Source organism: Tachypleus tridentatus, chromosome 7, assembly GCF_004210375.1.
Source record: "Tachypleus tridentatus isolate NWPU-2018 chromosome 7, ASM421037v1, whole genome shotgun sequence".
NCBI lineage: Eukaryota > Metazoa > Arthropoda > Merostomata > Xiphosura > Limulidae > Tachypleus > Tachypleus tridentatus.
Window position 1 is genome coordinate 80,128,974 of NC_134831.1, and position 27,522 is coordinate 80,156,495.

General features: G+C 33.6%; 1 protein-coding gene across 10 annotated transcripts in view; it reads right to left on the bottom strand.

Annotated features, from left to right (window-relative positions):
* Positions 1-27,522, bottom strand: part of LOC143256056 (zinc finger MIZ domain-containing protein 1-like) — a 181,290-nt gene that overhangs the window by 73,574 nt on the left and 80,194 nt on the right. For all 10 annotated transcript variants that reach the window (XM_076512720.1, XM_076512721.1, XM_076512710.1 and 7 more), the window contains 2 exons: positions 26,548-26,661; positions 13,281-13,386 (listed from right to left, as the gene is read on the bottom strand). In XM_076512720.1, the coding sequence (XP_076368835.1) occupies positions 13,281-13,386; positions 26,548-26,661 (220 nt within the window). The remainder of the gene's footprint in view (positions 1-13,280; positions 13,387-26,547; positions 26,662-27,522) is intronic.

Consider the following 27,522-nt stretch of genomic DNA (forward strand, 5'->3'; position numbering starts at 1 on the left):
TGGAAACCAGTGGAGGGATTGGTATAGAAGCAGGAAATAACTAGTTTGAAGCCTTACAAGCTTTGTGGATTGGATTCTACATCCACAGATGCTAGGCCAACATGCATCAAGCCTGTATTCGATCTTATGTCACTAATTATGTGGCTGATATGCCATGTTTTTACCCTCCCATAACTGTAAAATACTACAACTTTATTCACATATATTCAAGAAAATGTAAACAAAATACTTGTGAAAGTGTTCTGCACATAGTTATAATGCTCTAATGAACATAATATGGTACACAGCCATATACTTTCTCGACTCATCGTCCCATGCTAAGGTTACAAAACCAGTGTTCATTTCAGTGAGCTTATATTCCCCTCGACAAACTTTGGTATTACCTCTACCATGGAATAGTAGTCTATATCTAACAAGTATGTAGTACAGAAGTCTGTACAAACTGGTATAAGTTGGGGTTATTTCTTATTTAATGTATAATGAGAATTATTAGTGGCATGGGCAATATAGGACTGTGGGACAGTCTTTAAACTAACCAGAAAATGTTGTATCATATAAATACTTTATTCAAATGGGTTCACTTTTGTTAACTACAACAATCAAGGAATCACTAAGTTATTCAGAAGCTGTCATATAAAAATAAACAACAAAATAACTTGCTTAAGAAATAAAAATGTTCTTTGTCACATGCTTGCTGTACACTTCTGTAACTAATTTTATTCTTCCAGATGCAAGTGTTTTATTGAAAGCCTCTGTCTCACAAAAACCTTGATACATTGATTATAGGTTTAGTTATGAAAAACACACAAAAAACAAAACAATTAAAACATATATTGTCAAACGTAAAATGAAAGTTTAGGTAACTCTACACTTTCTTCTATTACTATGTATATAAACTATTTTTTAAAACAGGCTTTAATCAATAGAAAAATTAGAAGGGAACATAAAGGAACTTTTGAGAGTCTGTGTTTCCTTTCAAACATATCTCCAAAGACCTAACATTTACCACTAATCCAACAAGTGAGGTGTAATAAATACAAGATTGAGTTTCTTTAGAGCTGGACTTGGTCTATTGCTAATGAAACTTAGGTTGTGAATTCAATGATTCATGGTTTGCACCTTGTTGCCTGAGAAATTGTGCCCCACACTTAAACACCATGAGCATTTTATGAGAGTAATGGTCAAACCCATTAAACATGTGTAGCCCAGAGTTGTCAGAGGCTACTGTTGACTAACTGCCTTTTGTCTAGTTTGTCAGCTCAAAATCATTGAAGGCTATTCCCAGATAATTCTTTGTACAAAATAAATCTTAAACATATAACTTTTATATAAGGGTTATAAGGAGCTTCAATTCTACTTGATGACTGTTTCATTCTTATTCTTAAGTTCAGTTTGTTTGTTTTTTAATTTTGCGCAAAGCTACTCGAGGGCTATCTGCACCAGTCATTCCTAATTTAGCAGTGTAAGACTAGAGGGAAGGCAGCTATTCAGCACCACCCATCGGCAACTCTTGGGCTACTCTTTTACTAAAGAATAGTGGGAGTGACCGTCACCTTATAATGCCCTCATGGTTGAAAGGATGAACATGTTTGATATGATGGGGATTCGAACCCGCAACCCTCGGATTACGAGTCGCTCGCCTTAACCCACCTGGTCATGCCGGGTCAGTTCAGTTTGAATGCCCAATCTTAATTTATAAGTATGTAAGTTGCGATAAGGTTTCCTTCGATTTGATTCACTTTGTGTCATATTTGTTTAAGAGGTTTCTAGTAAATATAATTCAAGTAGTTGCTTACCAGTCTTAATTGAAAGAAAGTAAGAACAACATCGTCTGGTTATTGAAAATATGTCTTTAAACTTATATAAGTTTGTTTTGAACTTCGTGCAAAGCTACACAAGGGCTATCTGCACTAGCCATCCCTAATTTAGCAGTGTAAGACTAGAGGGAATGCAGCTAGTCATCACCACCCACTGCCAACTCTTAGGCTACTCTTTTATCAAAGAATAGTTGGATTGATCATCACGTTATAACTTCCCCTCATGGTTGAATAGGCGAACGTGTGTGGTGGGAGGGGGATTCGAACCCGCGACCCTTGGATAAAAAGTCGAACGCCTTAACCACCTGGCCATGCTGGGCCTAACTTATATAAGCAAAAACTTAAAACGCATTTTACAGTAAACCTTCAAACGTATATTATCCGTTTTTAAATTCTAACAAGTGACAATAAATGAAATCAGTAAGTACATACAGAAGAAGTATGTGGTGCTTGCTCAAAGTGCTATTCTATACTTGTAGTTATCTGTAGCAAGTGTTCTTTAACGTGATATTATTAAATTCAAGCGTTCATATATCAGTGCAAAGCTACAAGAACAACGTGCTTTACCTTAGAAAAAATGCCGTAAATCATTAGTACCCACCGCCAACTCTAGGGCTACTTTTGTCTCGTTAAATACTGCTGTTTGAATCTTTTATGACGTCCATACAGACCTTAAGTGCGAAACACGACTTTCTTTGTAACGGGGCAGAAACCACAAACTCTCAGATGTACGGCCTCGCACTCTAGCCATCTTGGCTGTGCCCTAACTGAACTGGCTTTTGTTGTCTTGTTTATTACTTTCGATAACATAATAGCCTTAAAGGACACGTTTCGTGAGATGGTATCTAACGACCACACTTTTTACATGATCGAGCTTGTGCGTTTGAACGTATTATTAACATTAGCGCCACAAAGATAAAATAATGCAAAGCCTTACGAACTCGGTAGTAAGGTTGAAAAAATATAATGAAGTCCTCCCAAATCGCAGCAATAAATCGTCTGCAGCCGGGTATTGTGGGATTTAATGTCACTTACACGCGCCGAGATACACTGTATAATTTCGGACTAAACTTTCCATAATCGTTTACATGGCTATTGGCAAAACAATTTATCTAGGTTTGTTTAAACCTGAGGTAGGTCTACATCAATTTACCAGAAATCTTAAATTTACCACATTATCATCAATACAATTGTCATGGTTTGGAGCTAATTCTATGTTTGTTTTTGGAGGTGTCAGCGGTGTCAAAAATAGTCTTCATAGTGAGGGAATAAACATTTTACTGAAAACAGAAACTGCTTTTTTACTTGAGGAAAACTCGTGTTATATAACACTACCTAAACCAACAAAATAATGTTGTTAATACTTTCATTCACGCGGTTTGGTTCAAACAAAATGACGCATAAAAGCTATCTGAGCTGTGGCCATTTGGATCGAATCTCGAATTACAGTGTTATAAGTTCGGAGATCCATTCCTTAAACATCAACTTGTATAGTATGAACTTGGATATTTCTTTACCTCTGTTTTAATTGTTCCTTGTTTCATATTATATATATTTATACTGAAAATATTACAAAGTTTGCACTTGTGTCTATAGACGTGTTCCATCGGTAAGTTACCGACCTATAGCGCTAAAATTCAGGGTTTGATTACAGCAGATAGCCATAGCTCAATGCGATTTTGCTCTAAAACAAATTATCGACGCAGATGCTGTAGGTGTGCGCGAGAGAGATGAATAATAATGTGTTGCTGTTTGAAGTTAAGCGTAAAACTACACAATGGGCTGTCTATGCTACGCCTGCCACGCGTATCGAAACACGGTATCTACCGTTGTAAGTCCGGAGACATACCGCTGTGCCACTAAGGATTTCAAAATACAGAAATGGCCCGGCATGGCCAGGTGGGTTAAGGCGTGCGACTCGTAATCTGAGGGTCGCGAGTTCGTATCCCCGTCGTGTCAAACATGCTCACCTTTTCAGCCGTGGGGGCGTCATAATGTGGCGGTCAATCCCACTATTCATTGGTAAACGAGTAGCCCAAGAGTTGGCGGTGGGTGGTGATGACTAGCTGCCTTCCCTATAGTCTTACATTGCAAAATTAGGGACGGCTAACGCAGATAGCCCTCGAGTAGCTTTGCGCTATATTCAAAAGCAAAAAGCAAATACAGAAATAAGAAAAAAAAAACAGTGGCCGGTGTTCTGAGCGAAGTAAAGTATTTTGTGATATACAGAAACTAAAACTTCATGAAGATAAGCCTAGTTTTAATGTATAATTTTTGCCGTGAACGAAACTTGTTTGTTAATTGATTTTTACCATTATTTAATTTCCATCTAAACCTTCAACCTCTGATTAATAAGATTTTTAGCGTTTCCGGTACTTGTAGAATAAACATGTTATTCTCAATTCGGTAAAAACGTTCATTAAACTGATTGAACACCCTTAAGTATATCGAATGAATATTTTCTTACACATAACATAACTGTTCACGAGTCAAATATTATTTTATTTCAACAAGCTTTATAAGTCCGCTTTACGATGAGCATATGTAACTAATTCCTACAATAGCTAACTAAGAGTTCTAAAGCACCCGTTTTAGAACAGTAGGTTAGCTTAAAAGGTAATTAGTCTTATATAAGGTCATTAATTGCATAATAAGGCATTAATTACTCCAGAAAATCGCCAGGGAGTCAACAAGGAGAGTTTAGGTCTGCTGCCATTAATTACTGTTTTATCAGAAGATGTATCAAGAAGTTCATTACGCTAGGTGGCCACAACACTTTCGACTCTCATTTAGAGTAACTGTACCTGCTTAAGGTCTAAACAGAATACATCACTTAAGGTATTAGCAAGTCATCAACGTTCGATTTTTAATTCCCGCTCTTTTCCAACAAAATTTTACAAAAACACATATAAATGTTGTCGACGAAGAGAAGATGAGTCTTCGAGTTGGATTAGACTAGTTGGATTAGACTAGTTAGATTAGACGAGTTGGATTAGACTAGTTAGATTAGACGAGTTGGATTAGACTAGTTGGATTAGACTAGTTAGATTAGACGAGTTGGATTAGACTAGTTAGATTAGACGAGTTGGATTAGACTAGTTGGATTAGACTAGTTGGATTAGACTAGTTAGATTAGACGAGTTGGATTAGACTAGTTGGATTAGACTCCTCGAGTTGGATTAGACTCCTTTTTGGAAACCTTTAGGGACAATGAGATAACTCTATACTTATTCCCGAAAAGTTATTTTAATCAACTAAACACTGATGTATATTTAACAGAAAAACAAATTATCGAATTTTTAAGTGAAAAACCAATACACTTAAAAGTTTCTTCGTTTGTTTGAACACAAAGATACACATTGGGGGTTGTCTTGCTTTTGTCATCACGGGTATCGAAACTCGATTTGTAGCGTTGTGAGTCAGCAGACATGCCGCTGTGCCACTGAGGAGGGGGCATATTTAAAATGAATCTAATGGAATTCAACCACAAGACACTTCTGGTGCTTTATTTCAAAAACCTATACAATAGTATTAAAACTACCAATAATTTTTTGTTAGTTGGAGGTAGAGAGTAACGAAACAGAATGTTAATTTATTCAGCCTGTACTCGTTACAAAACGTTAACTTACTCAGACTGTACTTGTCACAAAAAGTTAACTCATACAGTCCTGTACTCCCTACAAAACGTTAACTTACACAGACTGTACTTTTTACAAAGTGTTAGTTTATGTACTCCTCACAAAATATTCGTTGCGAAACTGATTAATCAGATAATCCTTTTATAAAGTTGTCTGGAAGTCAATAGGTTATTTAAAAGTAAATTCGCGGGAGTTTATTGAACTCTTTCTTTGTAAGAGTGAAGAAAGTTGTTTAACACTCCTACAAAAAGTGGGGCCTAATAGGCCCCAGAGCAACTTGAAAGGTTATTAATATTTGACTAATAAATTTGTATTCAAATGAAATTGCTATTTCATTTGATTTCATTTCATTAAATATCATTTAAATTTCATTTAAATACAAAAGTATTAGCCTAATATTAATAACCTTTCAAGTTGCTCTGGGGCCTATTAGGCCCCACTTTTCATAGGAGTGTTAATCATAGAAACGTTACAGTGAAACAAGAGCGCCTGTAAAACCCACACGTTTGACGTAACGTGTGGTACTGCTTCCAGAACATTAAAATAGTTTGTGTAGGTTGGGATGATCAACATGCTATAAACTATGTTAAAATTAAGCGGAAACCGGTATCATTAGTTTTGATGTTATAAACTGTGTTAAAATAAAACGGAAGCCGGTATCATTAGTTTTGATAATATAAACTATGTTAAAATCAAACGGAAACCGGTATCATTAGTTTTGATGCTATAAACTGTGTTAAAATAAAACGGAAACCGGTATCATTTGTTTTGAATTGGTATTGGAATGCCTCCCTCTGTAGCCTACATGAGCGAAGTTCAAGTTTAATTTCCACAGCCAGAATCCAAGGACACCAACTTTCTACTTCTTGGTGTTGCTATGGCAACATCACCCACTTTTGATATTGTGGAAAATGGTAAGGCGGACAGGCGTTAGCGGTAATTGGTGATTACATATGACAGCTGAGCTTACACTTGTAAACAATGATCAAATCTATTTATAAATTAATAATTACAACGTGTATCAATAATTCTTACCTTTGCATATCCGCTACTGACGACGTATAACTGACGTAGTTGAGACTCTAACTGATTTGTGTTAAAAAAAAAAAATACACAAGAGTATTACGTATACACAACTGTGGCGTTGTATTCAAATCTTGCAAGCTGTCTTACAAGGTTATCTTTTGATACGGTTTCCACCAGATGACACACATAACTTTTCGTAAGATTACTAAGATTGGTCGCACTAATATAGATATATGTTTCAGTTTTAATAACTAATTATATCGTATATTTATGTAGCTAAATTTATATATGAAGTGGAGAAGTTGTGTAGGTTTAAAACTGTAAATCGTGCATCAAATGTTGATTGTTGTAGTGAATAAAAATAGCTTTCAACGAGTTCCTATATCTGATAATGCTACCTCTTGATTGGTTAGTCTTTTATTATATTGTTAATTAATTTATCAGTGCGTTAGCCCTCTCTATCTGTTTAATATATTCACCCATCCATTCAATTTATAATGATTCTACCTGAAGAACAAACAAAGAAACTGATATTATAACTAATAGCTAATTGCGAGAATAGCAAATATAGTTGAGTCACTCTAACTGTGATGGTACGAACAGTGTATCAAATAATCTGCATTCATTAATGGTCTGATTTTTAATTCTTACTTATTTGGGTAGCTTGCTTTGATCAGAAGCAAATATTAATTATAAAAGTACAAACACTCGCGTATAAAACGATATCTGAACACGGTGTATTGTTTGTTCATTCAAGTGTATTATGGAATGGACTAAACAATTTAAGGTACAACAAAAACACTCGTTTTAGGCTTACTAACCATACAAACAAACTAGTATCACTTGGTAACAAAACCTCCTTTTCACCACAGCACTTAACAATAACCAAGCGCGTGCCACTCTTCCCTGCCCGCCCTCCGCTGCAGCGTGATCCTAAAGCAGTGAGAGGATTCTATTGATTTTTCGTCTGAGAAGCCTGTGCATTTCACTATCTGTTTCTAGTTTGGGTTCACGATTACGACAGCTGCCCACTGCTCAAGTTCACGCTCAAGCTTCCTTCCTTCGCCTTTAAAATATTCACTGGCTAACTGGCAGCGTGCCCAGATATACTAGCCTTAGATTCGCTGTATACAGAAAACGACGGTGCTGAATGCCATCTGTTGTTGTTGGGTTTTTTTTAAAACTGTTTGTTCGGATTAAAAAAAAACAAAAATCTGATTGAATATACACGGAGCTAAACATTGTACACGGAGCTAAGCACTGTACACGGTGCACACTCGCAACCTTTACTAACACTAATGCAGATTTTTGTTTTTCATAAAGTGCTGATGAAATGGCACTTTGTCATCCAAGCACAGTGTATAAACTTCCACCAATAACTTCGGAAGAAGGTAAAAATATCGATGCAATATTTAGATAGATAGGTAAATTATATGATATGTGATTAGTGTTTCGCCTTTACAACGAAAGATCAAAATGATAACTTCGTAATCACTGTTTTTGACGACCGTCTCCGAACAAAGAAAAAAAAATTAAATGTGAGAAGTGGTGCCATCTGTTGGGAACGTGTAAAAACGTACTAAAAACTTGAACTGGTTAATAAAAGTTATGGTTTAACACCGAAAATTTGTGAAGCATTAAAAAATTTGGCCTAAAATTTGTGTTACATATCAACTGGTATTTAAAATCTATCTTTCGTGTCTCACGATTTACTCACTGTCCGTGAGGCTTTTTCGTTTCGTATCAGACCTCGTCAGTTGGGCTGGACGATGAGTTTGTTTTGTTTTGAATTTCGCGCAAAGCGACTCGAGGACTATCTGCGCTAACCGTCCCTAATTTAGCAGTGTAAGACTAGAGGGAAGGCAGCTAGTCATCACCACCCACCGCTAACTCTTGGGCTACTCTTTTACCAACGAATAGTGGGATTGACCGTAACATTATAACGCCCCCACGGCTGAAAGGGCGAGCATATTTGGTGCGACGGGCCCTGGACAATGAGATTCTTTGAAACCAGTTATAGCAGGTTAGTACAAACGCGTTGTTAACGTTATAGCAGGTTAGTACAAACGCGTTGTTAACGTTATTAAGTTGTATCAGTTGGGACATGGAAAAAGTTTAGAAATGTTAGCATTTCACAAGATTTGTTTTTAGAAATAATTTGCTACTACACTAACATTACTTTAAAATATTGATATAGTTTAAAGCCACAAGAATATTAACAAAAACAACAAAAATCAAATGCCAAATTCTCTGCCAGTACTTGAGTAGTTAAGACATATTCAAGCTTTGAAGTAAACATGGAAAGTACTTGTTGACCAAAAATTGGTATGGAAGAAACTACAGGTAAAGAAACAAACATGATGTTGGTGGTGACGTTTTTTAAGTCGCTGGAAAAGGTCATCATTACACTTACGACTATTCAAACCAATACACTCAACTATCTTACGATGTATTTAGTAGACGATCACAGATGAGCGATGACTTTTCCAGATTATAGTCTACACCTGACCTAAGGTTGAGAGATCGATGACACTAAGGAGAAAACCGTACTGGTTGATCTACGTGAATTAACAGAATGAGACGTCAGACTGAAGGGAGTCACGTTTAACACAATTATTTGTTATAACATACATTAATCCTTCATTATGTACATATATATTTCCTGTTACATACAGGTCACGAAAAATCTCTTTCACAAAAGAAATGGTAGTCTGAAAAGGACACGTTTTCGGATTCTTCACTTCAACTAATCATGGAAATGCATTGAATGAACTTACTCAAATGACCCAATATGCAATGAGAACATTTGCTTTCTCTTTCCAATTACATAAACCTCATGAATTTTGTCGTGATGTGGTATTACCTATCCTAATCACAGTATATAAAACCTCTGACTGGAAGGTCCAAGGTTCGCACTGTTGGACACACTCTAAATCTTCTGTTGTGGGTGTATCATACAACTTGCATGCAATTGCTTTAGAGCCAAACAGTGATGTTGCTTCCTGGTGGCCTCTTTGTACAGTAGTTCAAAGTTAACGGTGGCTGTACTTTATTTAGAGGGAGTTTTGGCTTTCCATTTATTCCATGCAGATGTCATTTAGGTTGAAGAGGTTCCATGAAGGCCAATACTCTCACAAGTTATTTTTAGTATATTAAACAAATGCAATGAAAATTATAGCGAAATTTTTAACACATTGTGATGGTAAAAGAAACTATAACTATATGCTGTAACATATATTTGGTAATTTTCAAAAATCTTTATAAAATTTTTACGCTGTGTGATACATATGACACCTATAACTTTGTGCATATTATTAAATTAGTATTAACGAGATAAAATAAATTAGGGAAAGTCGTGAGTCATCATCGCTCTCTTTCTCGGTGTTTGATATGCTCGTACTCTGGAGGGTCAGGTTCTCTTTGACCTCTTTCTCGTCGTTGGTTAATAAACGGCCCGGCATGGCCAAGCGTGTTAAGGCGTGCGACTCGTAATCTGAGGGTCGCGGGTTCGCATCCCCGTCGCGCCAAACATGCTCGCCCTGTCAGCCATGGGGGCGTTATAATGTTACGGTCAATCCCACTATTCGTTGGTAAAAGAGTAGCCCAAGAGTTGGCGTTGGGTGGTGATGACTAGCTGCCTTCCCTTTAGTATTACACTGCTAAATTAGGGACGGCTATCACAGATAGCCCTCGAGTAGCTTTGTGCGAAATTCAAAAACAAACAAACTAGTTAATAAACAGGTTTGGTTTGTTTTGAATTTCGCTCAAAGCAACATGAGGGTTACCGTTCTTAATTTAGCAGTGTAAGACTAGAGGGAAGGCAGCTAGTCATCACCACCCACCGCAAATTCTGAAAGGGCGATCATGTTTGGTGTGACGGAGATTCAACCCCTAGACCGTCGGATTACGGGTCGAGTGCCTTAACCATCGGGTCATGCCAGGCCCTTAACGAACAGGATCAATGGTTGTAAAAACAGTTCATTTATTCTTACCATTAATAAACAGAGACGAAATACACAGTTGTATTACAAAACTTAAAAACAAAAATAGCATAGCTACACTTAAACATTACAGAATTCGAATTTTTCCATTTCCGTGCACTCTGGTGTCAATCTGAAGAAATACGACAATTTTAATAGGTTCTTGAAGAATTGAAGTTAACATTGGTTAGTGTTGGGAAATTACCTTCCTCAATGTTTGCAATGCTTGAGTTGTCATGACATGAATTAAAACTAAAGACAAAACGTCTTAAAGACTGAAGGCCATAAATAAGTCTTGGCTACGTTCTCGAATAACATAAAAAATATAAAAATAGCCTCCAACACCTTCTCTTCTGGTACATACTTTATCCCAACTTGTCTCCTCTTACAAATTTCTTTTGTCTCAGCCGTGAAGACGAGAAACGTATCCTTTCCACGAAGTTATAGTCTCCGCTTTACAAGAACCCAGACACACTTCACTTAGCGGTGACTTTAAGTTGTTCCACCGCTGCAATTACTGAGAGCATAAAAGCTCAGTCTCATAACCTGTTCTGGGAATGTTTTTTGTGAAGTTTCGATGGTTAGGTTTTTTTTTTTTTACAGCAAATTTAGAAAGTAGATATTTTCTAATGTATGACCACCTTTCGTTACAAAAGTGAGCCATGGTAAATATTTGCATATTTTTTAGTATTATTTCGAAATCAAAAATGGTTAATCTATTCGATTCATTATAATTTTATACGGCTTCTACGTGTGGTTTTATATAATATTATTCACGTTTAAAGATATTGAAATCAGTAAAACATCTTTGTTCCACACGTGACTTCAGTGTTCATTGTGTTTTGTCAATCTGATACAGTACATAAATCGTCTAAAGTTAACCATATTTTGAATATTAGGTTCTTAACGTTTATCAGTTCTTTACATCTCACACAGTCTATCTTAAAGTATTATTAAATAAATGACAACATTTTGAACTGTCGTGATTATCTTTAGAATGAAAAGCTTATTTCACACTATATTTTATTTTTATTTAAGGACAAAACTACACAACTGGCTGTTTGTACTCTGCCCACCACGAGTATCGAAACCCGGGTTTTAGAACTATAAGTTCGTAAACTTCTAATTCACACTGTAGTACGGGACTTCAGTTTTGTTTGTTTTGCTTTCAGGATTGTTTAACAAAATTTTTAAGCAATCAGAAACATTCAATACGCTCACATTATAGTTATTAATAAGTAAGTTTAGCATGGCTAGGTGTTTAGGCCGCTCGACTCGTAATCTGAAGGTCGCGGATTCGAATATTCGCCTAACATGCTTGCCCTTTCAGTCGCGAGAGTGTTATAATGTACAGTCAATCCCTATATTAATTGGTAAAAGAACAGCCCAAGAGTTGGCGGTGGGTGGTGATAACTAGCTCCTTCCCTCTAGTCTTACACTGCTAAATTAGGAATGGCTAGCGCAGATAGCCCTCGTGAAACTTTGTGCGAAATTCAAAAGCAATTAAACAAACAAACAAAAAGTTTCAAACTTTCTCATAAAGCAGGCTTAAAAAGCTCTTTCGAGTCTAAAAGCAACAATTTGTAAATTACATTTATAATTCTGGTTGTACAACATGACGATAAATAAGTTTACATTTTATTTTAAATATAAGTAAGAACTATTTGTTTTAGGTCACTATACATATTTTAAATGGTTTTTTATCATCTCAGATGGTTCAGTTATTCGCCACGTCGCCTAATAAAAAATAATATTTATTTATAACGAAATCGGACATTAAACGAACACGAGAATCAAATAACCTGGAAAATGATTTAGGAAAGAAACTCACCCCTTTTAACGTAACAAATCTGAATGATTCATTTCACTAGCTCGTGAGGACGAAAATTGCCAGTGTATTTATCAGTTTCAATTTAAAATATTCAGATTTTCTTTCCAAAGAAAAACTATTACAACACAAATTAGTTTTTGCGAAGATTATTTTAATAGACTTTCGTATTAAGCTGATAAATACAGGAAATTAGCAGAGAGTACATTTAATGTGAAAAGTCTGACAACAAACTGATCTCGAAAACAAAATCAAACTAACAAGAAATATTCTAAACGAGCGTCAAAACTGTTTATAAATATTGCAGTATAGAATTATGTTAAGAGTTGACGTTGTTTCATATTTGAAACTATAAATTGCACTTAATAACAAAATTAATATGATATTTCTCAAAGTAACTTCAGCATTTGACGACTGAAAGAGTCATTGTTATGTTGGAAAAAAAAACGAGTTTGAAAGAAGTTCCTCATTATGATTGGTTTGTTTTGAATTTAGCGCAAAGCTACACAAGGGGTATCAGCGCTAGTTGTCCCTAATTTAGCAGTACCAGACTAGAGGAAAGGCAGCTATTCATCACCACCCACCGCTAACTCTTGGGCTACTCTTTTACCAACGAATAGTGGGATTGACCGTCACATTATAACGTTCTCACGGCTGAAAGGGCGAGGATGTTTGGTGTGACGGGGATTCCAACCCACGAACCTTGGATTACGAGTCGAGTACCTTAGTCAGCTGGCCATACCGGGCATCCTCATAATGAAAAAAAACATTACATATAAATAATCATTTCACGCTAAAACTAATTTTAAAACATATATACATAAATAAACTTAGGACTTTCTTATTCAAATAACGAGTGAGCACAAGGGTATGTTACTTCCATTTCTTCTATTTAGTAAAAAGATTACAAATATTTTCTCAGACAATCTCGTCTGTGGTAGTAACAGATATCGGCGTTAACTTCAAAGAAAATGCGTAAAATTGAACTTACATGCTGATTTTGAAGTAAACTTGTCTCGTTGTGCAGCGCAGACAGCCAATAGCCGATATCCAAGATCTAGATCAAATCCTTGCTGGGAAGCCACTCTATTGACAACCTGAAAAATTATTGAAATAGTGAACATATTGGTTATTTTTAAACTATAACCTGTAGAATAAACCGTCAAAGATTAATGAAAATAAAAACACTATGCATGTTTTAAAAATAATAACATAGTGTTCATTTACTGTGAAAATATTATCTTAAGCTTTGAAATAAAATGAACATATAATTGAATAATATTTTAAAATTATGGAGTATTACGAACCCTATATGTAATTAATTCTACAAAAGTTGGTCAAGCGTGGCCAGATTGTTAGCGTGCCGAACTGTGGAACTAAAGTTCCGTGATTAACGCTACATTACTGACAAAAATAAAATTCGCGCTCCGTGGGTGCGTAATAATAGTGATAGACGAGAATAAAGCAGTTGGTTAACATCAACTACCGTCAATTCTTAGACTACTATTATCAGACCAAACAGTGAGATTTAACTATCACTATTATTACGCACCCATGGAGCGCGAATTTTATTTTTGTTGCACAAGGATAAACGAGAACTATCAACGCAACATTCAGCAAACAAAAACAATTGTTTACGCAAATAACGGAACCTACAGAAAAGACGTTTGATTTTGAATTTCGCACAAAGCTACTCGAGGGCTATCTGCACTAGTCGTCCCTAATTTAGCAGTGTAAGACTAGAGGGAAGGCAGCTAGTCATCACCACCCACCGCCAACTCTTGGGCTACTCTTTTACCAACGAATAGTGGGATTGACCGTCACATTATAACGCCCTACGGCTGAAAGAGCGAGCATGTTTTACTTCTTTTTAAATCAAATTATTTAATATTGTAATACCCAGTATTCTAGTCCGCGTCCTGGCAATATAAAAGTTTGTATCATAACCGACAGTGTTGTTTAAAACTGTATTACAACTTTTGCTTATTTTTGTAACCTGCTGTTTAGTTTCTCACTGCCAAGCTAAAGAGTGGGCTGTCTGCTCTCATAATTGATTCCTGGGTTTTAGCATTTCAGATTCGTAAACTTACAGTCGATCCCTCAGGGGACCCATTTTATATTATTAAAAATTAATTGTGTTTCCCCTGAGTTTTGATATTAAATTCCACAATGATTACAATATTAAGATTTGAATAACAAGTGAAGCATTAAATAAGTATGTTTTACTCACTAAATATATACTCACCCTGATTCAAAAACTGCTGAACTGAGTTAAAAATGTAATGAGGAGGAAATTCAACATTGAAATATATATTTTTCACCAATAGTTAATTAAGTGGCTAATTAACACGAAATATCTTTTACTTATCTTTATTTCATTCGGAAATTCGCACAAAGCCACCTGCACAAGTTCAGTAATTTTAAGCTTTTAAACTAGAGGAAAGACAGTTAGCTATTCAGCTCTACTAACTTACCGACTGCTATTAACTAACAGTAGGATTTGTTATTCATTATCATAATTCACACAAGGCTCCAATGTACGGGGAACGATTTACGGCAACAGGACAAGAACCATGCATCCTCGGATCCACTGTCCTTCAGAATAACCCTTTTGTGTCTTGGTAATCTGGTGTCACGTGTATCCATCATACCTAACTTTCTAACAACATCTAATTCAGGGGACTTCAACGACAGTGTATAAGGCGTAAATAAGAAAAGGGCCTACTCAACTGGATATTTAATTTGGAAACAGTCCATAATTTGTTAGTGTCTATGTAGAATAGTGCTGCGAGTTTACAGTCACAATTATAAAATTATAGTTACGAAAAAAATATAAAAAAGTAAAAGTTCCAGTTATTTAATGTCTAGCATATAAAACTCATTCTTGCTAAGAATCATGAAGTTGGTATTAATTAATGGAGCCTGGCATGGCCTAGCGCGTTAAGGCGTGCGCTTCGTAATCTGAGGGTCGCGGGTTCGCGCCCGATTCGCGCCAAACATGCTCGCCCTCCCAGCCGTGGGGGCGTTATAATGTTCGGTCAATCCCACTATTCGTTGGTAAAAGAGTAGCCCAAGAGTTGGCGGTGGGTGGTGATGACTAGCTGCCTTCCCTCTAGTCTTACACTGCTAAATTAGGGACGGCTAGCACAGATAGCCCTCGAGTAGCTTTGTACGAAATTCCAAAACAAACAAACAAACAAATTAATTAATGGCGACCCCAACCAAAAATAAATAGATACATCTATGATATATATATATATATGAGTAATTTGGGGGATACTCATTTAAATAACAGGCGATAATCCTCTAAAAATGTATAAGATGTATTTATTTATGAGACATAATGACAGATAATTTTCTCTAAGCTTCTATAACTTAAATTGGGTTTTTGCAATTACATGGTCAGAAACAACAAAATTTGCACCTGATTCCTACCAGTTCGAATACCGACGCTAAAGTTAGAGTAACATTTCAATACATATGGGAACACAAGGGAAAATTATCTTCTGAACACTAGCGAAACTGGTTATGGTATGCAGCGAGGTAGAACAAATGAACAATTAGTAGTGGACAATGCATTCGCTGTTAAACATCGCAAAAGTATTCCTCAGTCTTCCCTCCGGCATCAATTAAATTTCGGTTTTCAGTAAAGAAACGCAGTAAAGTGTCTGGAAATGAGAAGCAAAAATTATGGTTATTGTGTTTAATAGATTTCTTCCTTTGGCGACTCTACAGACGGATGTCAGGCCACCATTTCTCAACGTCCAAGTTTATTGATATAACGGTCGGTATATACCTTTGATGTGGACAGTACATGTCGGTATCATGCCGTATGACCTTGAAAAATTATATAACAAGTGAATTAGTTTTAAACATGCGTTGGTCACACCAGGGAGGAGGGGGGCTAAGAAGAAGTGAGCACTGGAAACCAGTAACCATGTGGTTATACGTATCCAAGAAATGCATATAATCTACAAGTGGAAATGCCGGTAAACACAATTGAACATAAAGTTGAAATGAAAATGAATTGCGTATAAAAATTACATGTTATTAAATATGCAAAGTTCATACTTTTCTATTTGAATTCACGTGCTTTTATGGTAGAATGAATATTACTCTTGTTTTACTGTTTACATCGTAAAATTTGTCAGTAAATCATTTAGCATTTTAGCTTCATAAAACTAAAATATTATTTTTCTGCAATTGAAGTCAACTTTTCGATACAAATTGGTTCTGTGTCAAAGATTTGGATTTTGGGCCTCGCAAAACGGGTTCGACTCCATCCGATGCCATAAATTATTTCTCATACTTTAAGATGTGGGTGTGTTACGAATGATATTCAGTCGCTTAAATACACATACATTCTTTCTGAAGTTAGATAGGGAATTAATGTTTGGTAACTAGTATCATGTCCCGCCTTCGAAATTGTGTTATGAATTATATCTTCTTTCTTGTACACATTGGATTCAAGGTGATAATAAGGACTAAAACATGCCACTTTCGTAAAGTTGTTTCATTCGTGATTTATTTCGAAAAGACAAACCACTGCAGTGTCACCTTTTTCACATTCTCTGGAGGACGCGTTGAAGGTCATTCCATAATAGGGCTACAATTTCTAGCGACATATCTGATAAACAAACGGTGTGCACTAAAAATTTAGAATATTATTAGTTTTGTTGTTTTGTCACAATATATTAACATAAAAAACTACAATCTGAAACGGTCAGTGCAGAATGAATATCAGTTAAAAACACAAGAACATTCAAGGTGAGAAAAGGCTATTCGGCCCATTGTTGGCTTCATAAAATAAAATTAAAAATAAATAAATGGAAATAATAATTGTCAGTTGTTAAGTAGTATGGCCACAGACGTTAAATGTAAATGCTTGTAAACACAAAGGTTCATTGTTTAAAAAAATGGAGTTATATTTCTTTATATAAAGAATTTGTGATAGGCCTAAGGGAGCTATTGAATTTGACTCACCAGCCACGATGATAGGCTAATAAAAATTCGATTAAGTTATATATGTATATAAAAATATATGTCATTAAGATAATAAAAGGGGCATGGGATGGAAGTTAAGTGCTATTTCTCAATCCTGTATAAGATATTAATGAAGTTTGATTGTGTTAATTAGCACGAGAATGAAAAACTTGGTTCGTTGGTGTCTCACAGGCTGCTCTGATTTTGCGAATATGCTACAACTATTGAAATCAATATTTAATCTTGAGCTCGCGATTCTTTATTTTATTATCTTAATTACAAGCTTAGGTTGACTTTCAAACACATTTTAAATGTATATACGTTTTGTTTCGAGACCCATGTTTCATAAGATATCTGTAAGCCTTAATAACATAAACAGTACAGGCTATTTTTAATGTGATTAACTAAAAGAAAGGTAAACACGTTTGAATTTGTTCTGCGAAGCATAACAAAAACGATGTGTAATGGAAAACAATCTTAATTGTGAAGGAGACTTTTTACTTAATTCTAAGACATCGAACTATGATCAGATATTAATATCAGATAACTTCTGACTTGTTACAATACTTTTATTATAATAAGTATATATATGAAGAATACTTCTATTATAATAAGTATATATATACAGAATACTTCTATTATAATAAGTATATATATACAGAATACTTCTATTATAATAAGTATATATATATACAGAATACTTCTATTATAATAAGTATATATATATACATACAGAATACTTCGATTACAATAAGTATGTATATACAGAATACTTCTATTATAATAAGTATATATATATACAAAATACTTTTATTATAATAAGTATATATATATATACATTACTTCTATTATAACAAGTATATATATGTACATTTATATGCATATATATCTGTGTGTGTAGTATGTATTTAGAGAAAAAGAGTGGTTCAGCCATATTTCTTAAGTGTGTTATCCTTTTGCTATTTTTGACCACTTAGTTGAAACATGTATATATAAGAGTTGAGCATGTTTATATATATAGAAGTTAAGCCCTATATGCCAAACAAAATAACTATAAATACAATACATGTTAATACCCAAAATAACTATAAATACAATACATGTTAATACCCAAAATAACTATAAATACAATACATATTAATATCCAATATAAATATAAAAAAAATATTTAATGTTCTTCTTGTTCCAAGTTTGAAAGATATTATCATGGAACATTTGTGTACATAAAATTATGTAGGAAAATCATTTACGACTTATACCGAACTATCCATTTTGTTGAATAAAGACTTAGGTTTATGAGACCAGGAGTGCTCATCACTGAGTGTTACAGCTCTTTCTGGTCCTTGATCTTTTATTTATGTCTTCATCAACTAAACAAGTCACATCATACCAGTTATTTCACATAAAGAATCGTAAGTACAACGAGATATTAAAGATCATGTTATGTATTTTATTTACTCTTCGTTTTCTACTGCGCTGTACACATAACTCGAAATGTCTACTTGGAAATCACATACACGTTAGCGTTTTTCTCAGCAGTCTACTTTTTCAAGAAGAAAAGACTGAAACTGAATGATTTCAGTATTACTCAAACATCTCTTTGTTTAATTGGTGAAAGACACCCAAATGATCCTTTGTTTAATGGGTATAAGACATCCAAGTACCTCTGTTTAATAAAAGACACCCAAATGCTCCTTTGTTTAATGGGTAAAAGACATCCAAGTACCTCTCTGTTTAATAAAAGACACCCAAACACTCCTTTGTTTAATGAGCATAAAAACACCCAAAAACCCCTCGATTTTATGACTGAAAGACACCTAAACACTCTTCTGTTTAATGACTGAAAGACACCTAAACTCTCCTTTGTTTAATTGGTGAAAGACACTCAAACACTTTTCTTTTTAATGAGTCAGACACCCAAATACCCCTTTTGCTTAACGAATGAAAGACAATGAAGTTTTATTTTTCTCGGTGTTATTATGATATTACATGATACCACACACGTAGATAGTAGCAAGTGTCATTCTAATGACCAATGAAGTGAACAAATTATAACAGCCACTAAAGACGGTAACATCACAGGTGAACTATTCTAACATTCTGTACAATATCTGACCATTCTACCTCCGAGTGTATTGTGTCGTGAAAATCGTTTATTCTTAATATTAACACATATTATTTACAGTTTGAATGTATGGTTCGCAAAGGTATACTGAAAACGAAGTAAACGTGGTGTAATTTCCGTAAACATTTTGCTTCATATTAAGATACAACAAGTGATATATTTAGTTAAAAGAGGGTAGTACTAATAACGGTGAGGTATGTATTGCTTCAAATTATCAATATTTCATTAAACGACTGGTAATTAATTAATTAACTCGGAAACCTTGCAGTTTATTTTTAATTTGTTTTAATAATTCTATAACTTGTTTAATTTGAAAACAAAATCTTAAAGCATATCAGTGATGATATAGGTTTCATCATGAAAATAACATTTGTGTATTTTATTTAAAACTGGTGAAACAAAATGACTTATTTAAATAAACGCTACCAAGTTCCCGTATTAAATCTCATAATATATATTCAGCTTATCGGTTCTGTATATACCAGTCTGAAATCGATTGATTTATATCGCACTGTCTTAAGGAGTAACGTTGGTACAGCATGTTCGTTGTCTCCATCTCCGCCTCAGCCGACAGACTTGTTTACTGTTTGTATTTTAGCTTCATTCCTTGACTAGTTATCTTCATACTGTATTTACTGTTTATACTTTAGCTTCTTTCTTTGACTAGTTAGCTTCATATTGTATTTACTGTTTATACTTTACTTTCTTTCTTTGACTAGTTAGCTTCATATTGTATTTACTGTTTATACTTTACTTTCTTTCTTTGACTATTTAGCATCATATTGTATTTACTGTTTATACTTCAGTTTTTTCTTTAACTAGTTAGCTTCATACTATATTTACTGTTTATACTTTAGCTTCTTTCTTTGACTAGTTAGATAGATTCATACTGTATTTACTGTTTATACATTAGCTTCTTTCTTTGACTATTTAGCTTCATATTGTATTTACTGTTTATACTTTAGCTTCTTTGTTTGACTAATTAGCTTCATATTATACTTACTGTTTATACTTTAGCTTCTTTCTTTGACCAGTTAGCTTCATACTGTTCTTACTCTTCATACTTTAGCTTCCTTCCTTGACCAGTTAGCTTCATACTGTTCTTACTCTTCACACTTTAGCTTCTTTCTTTGACTAGTTAGCTTCATATTGTATTTACTGTTTATACTTTAGCTTCTCTCTTTCACTAGTTAGATCCATATTGTATTTACTGTTTATACATTAGCTTCTTTCTTTGACTATTTAGCTTCATATTGTATTGACTGTTTATACTTTAGCTTCTTTCTTTGACTAGTTAGCTTCATATTGTATTTACTGTTTATACTTTAGCTTCTTTCTTTGACTATTTAGCTATATATTGTATTTACTGTTTATACTTCAATTTCTTTCTTTAACTAATTAGCATCATACTGTTCTTACTGTTTATACTTTAGCTTCTTTCTTTGACTAGTTAGCTTCATATTGTATTCACTGTTTATACTTCAGTTTCTTTTTTTAACTAGTTTTCACCATACTGTTCTCACTGTTTATACTTTAGCTTCTTTCTTTGACTAGTTAGATTCATATTGTATTTACTGTTTATACATTAGCTTCTTTCTTTGACTATTTAGCTTCATATTGTATTGACTGTTTATACTTCAATTTCTTTCTTTAACTAATTAGCATCATACTGTTCTTACTGTTTATACTTTAGCTTCTTTCTTTGACTAGTTAGCTTCATATTGTATTCACTGTTTATACTTTAGCTTCTTTCTTTGACTAGTTAGCTTTTTATTATACTTACTGTTTAAACTTTAGCTTCTTTCTTTGATTAGTTAGCTTCATACTATATTTACTGTTTATACTTTAGGTTCTTTCTTTGACCAGTTAGCTTCATACTGTTCTTATTCTTCACACTTTAGCTTCTTTCTTTGACCAGTTAGCTTTATACTGTTCTTACACTTCACACTTTAGCTTCCTTCCTTGACCAGTTAGCTTCATACTGTTCTTACTCTTCACACTTTAGCTTCTTTCTTTGACTAGTTAGCTTCATATTGTATTTACTGTTTATACTTTAGCTTCTCTCTTTCACTAGTTAGATTCATATTGTATTTACTGTTTATACATTAGCTTCTTTCTTTGACTATTTAGCTTCATATTGTATTGACTGTTTATACTTTAGCTTCTTTCTTTGACTAGTTAGCTTCAAATTGTATTTACTGTTTATACCTTAGCTTCTTTCTTTGACTATTTAGCTATATATTGTATTTACTGTTTATACTTCAATTTCTTTCTTTAACTAATTAGCATCATACTGTTCTTACTGTTTATACTTTAGCTTCTTTCTTTGACTAGTTAGCTTCATATTGTATTCACTGTTTATACTTCAGTTTCTTTTTTTAACTAGTTTTCACCATACTGTTCTCACTGTTTATACTTTAGCTTTTTTCTTTGACTAGTTAGATTCATATTGTATTTACTGTTTATACATTAGCTTCTTTCTTTGACTATTTAGCTTCATATTGTATTGACTGTTTATACTTCAATTTCTTTCTTTAACTAATTAGCATCATACTGTTCTTACTGTTTATACTTTAGCTTCTTTCTTTGACTAGTTAGCTTCATATTGTATTCACTGTTTATACTTTAGCTTCTTTGTTTGACTATTTAGCTTCATATTATATTTACTGTTTATACTTTAGCTTCTTTCTTTGACTAGTTAGCTTTTTATTATATTTACTGTTTAAACTTTAGCTTCTTCCTTTGATTAGTTAGCTTCATACTATATTTACTGTTTATACTTTAGGTTCTTTCTTTGACCAGTTAGCTTCATACTGTTCTTATTCTTCACACTTTAGCTTCTTTCTTTGACCAGTTAGCTTCATACTGTTCTTACTTTTCACACTTTAGCTTCTTTCTTTGACTAGTTAGCTTCTTATTATATTTACTGTTTATACTTTAGCTTCTTTCTTTGACTAGTTAGTTTCATATTGTATTTACTGTTTATACTTTAGCTTCTTTCTTTGACTAGTTAGCTTCATATTGTATTTACTGTTTATACGTTAGCTTCTTTCTTTGACTAGTTAGCTTCATATTATATTTACTGTTTGTACTTTAGCTTCTTTCTTTGACTAGTTAGATTGATATTGAACCTACTGTATATTTTTAAACTTCTTTCTTTGACTAGTTAGCTTCATATTATATTTACTGTTTATACTTCAGTTTCTTTTTTTAACTAGTTTTCACCATACTGTTCTTACTGTTTATACTTTAGCTTCTTTCTTTGACTAGTTAGATTCATATTGTATTTACTGTTTATACATTAGCTTCTTTCTTTGACTATTTAGCTTCATATTGTATTGATTGTTTATACTTTAGCTTCTTTCTTTGACTAGTTACATTCATATTGTATTTATTGTTTATACTTTAGATTCTGTCTTTGACTAGTTAGCTTCATATTGTATTTACTGTTTATACTTTAGCTTCTTTCTTTGCCTATTTAGCTAGATATTGTATTTACTGTTTATACTTCAATTTCTTTCTTTAACTAATTAGCATCATACTGTTCTTACTGTTTATACTTTAGTGTCTTTCTTTGACTAGTTAGCTTCATATTGTATTCACTGTTTATACTTTAGCTTCTTTGTTTGACTATTTAGCTTCATATTATATTTACTGTTTATACTTTAGCTTCTTTCTTTGACTAGTTAGCTTTTTATTATATTTACTGTTTAAACTACTATATTTACTGTTTATACTTTAGTTTCTTTCTTTGACTAGTTAGCTTCATATTACATTTTCTGTTTATACTTTAGCTTCTTTTTTTGACTAAATAGCTTCATATTATACTTACTGTTTATACTTTAGGTTCTTTCTTTGACCAGTTAACTTCATACTGTTCTTATTCTTCACACTTTAGCTTCTTTCTTTGACCAGTTAGCTTTATACTGTTCTTGCTTTTCACACTTTAGCTTCTTTCTTTGACTAGTTAGCTTCTTATTGTATTTACTGTTTATACTTTAGCTTCTTTCTTTGACTAGTTAGCTTCATATTGTATTTACTGTTTATACGTTAGCTTCTTTCTTTGACTAGTTAGCTTCATATTATATTTACTGTTTGTACTTTAGCTTCTTTCTTTGACTAGTTAGCTTCATATTACTGTATTTTTTACTTCTTTACTAGTTAGCTTCATATTATATTTACTGTTTATACTTTAGTTTCTTTTTTTAACTAGTTTTCACCATACTGTTCTTACTGTTTATACTTTAGCTTCTTTCTTTGACTAGTTAGCTTCATTCTGTATTTACTTTTCAGACTTTAGTTTTTTCTTTGACCAGTTAGGTTCACACTTTAATTGTATCAGTATTAAACATCTGAAAATAGAAACCTCACAACAATGTAATACATGCAAAATAAAGAAACATAATAAAATCTACAAATCAGCTACATCATGAATTAATTAGTTTTCCAAATGAGGTTTGATATGAAGAAGAAATTGGTTGTGGAAAATATTTATATTTAGAATTACTGGTTAAACATACCGGCCAAACGACAGATAGAGATGTGGAGCTTTTACTTATTTATTTGAAATTCAACCATCTTTAATCTACCATAATAACAAAATCGTACTTACGTTTAATATTGTTAAAGTTTACCAGAAATTAATGTATATCATCTTGATTATCTAAACTTCATAGGAAATTATTGTGAAAACACTTGAAAGTACCACGTTTTATATGGCATAATTTACTTTCAAACTGATGAGTTATGTCAAGTATTGAGATATTAGACTAGAAAATATGTTTGTAAAATTCAAACATTTACTGTCATGTATACTTTCAGCATAGCACAATATACAATAACCATTCAGAAACGTTTATGTAAAACTGTTTTAAAACCTTTAACCACTCCAATTTTGTAGACAGCTAGATAGAAAACTTTACCTAAGAATGTACAGGGTGTCCTAAAATGTATATATCAAAACGAAAGTTTAATAGCTGTTTTATCATTTGAGATAACAATAATATTCAAAACAAAATATCTCCTTGAAGGCTTGTAAGTTTGCTTGGAGTTCATTATTATTCCAGTTATTTATATTATTTTACATTGTTAATTATAATGTTTTATCGCAGATTTCAGGACTAACCCTGTTCATTTTTGTGTCTTTTTGCTTTGGGGGCTTTATGAAAACTAATGTCTACCATAATAAACCAAGAAATCTTGAGGAACTGAAACATTGAACCCGTGATACTGTCTTTTCCGTCTTTACAGCCACTTTGGAAATCGTATTCTCAGAATGCATAACTAGATTGATAGAAGACATGTATACGTTTATTAATTAAATTAAATAAAACTTGCACGCTTTCAGAGTGCATTTTGTTTTCAGTTTTGTTGTTAACTCTAATAATACTAATGTTATTCAACTTTGTTTTTGGTATACGCATTTTGGGACGTCCTGTATTACCAGGAAACACGCCAAAGGAACTGAATGGATTCGAATATCCTGTTTCTTAAATTCCCATAAAGATACATACAAAAACAGTGAAAATCATGGAACAATGTAAATCGGCTAATAATTGTATTTTTTTTCAATATTGTGCGAAGTTATATAACAACGTTTACGAATACGGAAATGCAATTAGCAAGATATCCTGGTGTTAGCTATTTCTCTGTAAAGATTTTAACAAAATCAAAATACAACTACAAAGCTAAATTTTCTTTATATTGAATGACGCATTTGATAAAAGGGCTACAAGGATTAATAAATTTTGTCTATATTTTATAGTTGGAAATAAACGTCACGGCCGTATGTCTCCTCTTCAAGTTGGTGATATATTAGAAACAGTGAAAAGATAATTTCACTGTAATTACCTGCAATTCTTTATTTTAGAGCAAGGCCATATTGTGCTTTCCGCTGTGTCAACTGCAGGGGATCGAACCCCGAATTTTTACATTGTTAAGTCGGGGGGGATTTGAAAGTCAAAGGTTAATGATATGTAATTTTTAATGCTGATATTCTACAGCTGCATAATATTACATTCAAATCGTGCCATGTAAACAGTATTGCTTTACACATTACCATCTTCGCATAATTATGCAGTATTTTAAATTATGAAGAAAACTAAATTTGTTGACGGTTCAGACAAGCAATTTGTTTGTTTATGAAAGGTGTATTAGCGTGATGGATTCAACGAGTTACTGTGCCCTAAATGGTAACAAGAGTATCTTGTGCTAGTATTAACTTCTCTTTGGTAATATTGTTTGTTTTTGAATTTCGCACAAAGCTACACGAGGGCTATCTGCGCTAGCTGTCCCTAATTTAGCAGTGTAAGACTAAAGAGAAGGCAACTAGTCATCACCACCTACCGCCATATCTTAGACTACTCTTTTACCAACGAATAGTGGGACTGATCATCACATTATTACGCCCCTATGGCTGAAAAGGTGAATTTGTTTGGTGCGACAGGGATTTAAACCCGCGACCCCAGATTACGATTCGAGCACCTTAACTACCTGGTCATCCCAGGCCCTTTAGTGATATCAATATTTAACAAAACAACAACAACTACTATGTATTACAACATAACGTATATACTTGACGACGAGAAGCCCACTTGAAATAAAAATGTATCTCAGAGCGACTGGTATGGGTTTTAACACTTTTAGTAGTAAAGCAGAGTTATTAATAAAATCCCTATGGTGTTACACTTATTGTAAAACTTGACGACTTGATAAAAGCATTGCACTTTATTCCCAGCACAACATACTTATTTTCATGGTTTTCCATTATCCAATTATAGTTACTAAAGGCCGGATACCTTGTAAGCGAAAGCTATATTCCTTGACTTACACTGAGTGAAAGTGCAGTGCGAAATAATATGTCAACGCACTGTAAGTTCTATATTCATTGCACAGCAGACTGTTTGCTCAATACCATAGTTCTTACTGACTAAGACATAGACATAGTGATACTTTGCATGATGTATTTTATCCAGTTCTGAATTTCTTCTGTCAACAATGAAGAAGAGATTTCAAGAAAATGGTCGTGATATTTTCTGAATTAAATCAAAGATACAACTCTAATCAAAGTTGTTAATGTTTGCATATACAAACAAATAAATACCTAAACGTATGAAGAACCAGTAAATCTTTATTACAGTATTGAACGTACCGTTAAACAGCTAATCAGGTTCTGTTCAAAAACTTTCTGAAAAGCTCGGGAATCACCACACCACTCTAACAGCTCCCTCGCTGCATTCTGGAACCCAGCTGGTGATCCAAGAGCCTGAAAAAGGAAATAGAACTTGGAATACGTAAAACACACTTTAATATTGTGTAATTGTGGAACCATTAAATATATCTTAGAAGTAAGGGAATTGACGTTATGGAATGGCCAGGTCAATCATCTGCTAACAATTTGATTGAAAATATATGGGTTGAGTTAAGCAGCTTAACGAGAGATCGCAACCCAAACACGGAAGATGAACTGTTTGAAATACTCAAAGAAAGATGACAGTCAATAACTCAGGAATATCTGCACAAACCTATTGAAAGCATGTCACGTTGATATGGAACAGTATTGAAATCCAAGGGAATACAAACTAAATATTAACTTGTGAAACTGGTTTGTGTTATTTTGAGTTTCATTTTTACGTTCGGTTATTGCAGAGAAACTTCTTTGATCATCTTGTAGGCTAATTGTAATAAGAAGAACTAATAAACTACAGCAGGTGTTCAACACTTTTTATGAGAAAGTGTAACTAAAATCATGAAAACTTCAGGTATTTACGAAAACCAGTGTTAAAGTTAGGATTGGAGACTGTATTTGAACAGATATCGTCCTATACGTTCTATGAACATACAGTTTCCCGTTTTTTCAATAAAAGATAAAACAAATTAACGTTTCTGGGGGGGGGGACTTTTCTGTCCATCCTTGTAGATTTTGATAATTTAGTTCTTCCTTTGGTTATTAGAAAAATTAGTGTATGATAAATATTTTTAGCTATTATGTATGTACTGACATAATTAAGTGATAAAAAAGGGTCACATTATTGGAAAACTTAGGTTTGAGAGGAAAAGGTGAGGGTCTGTCTACTGATAATACATAGGAACATAGAAGTGTTTGGTTGCTGGACTTCACGAAATA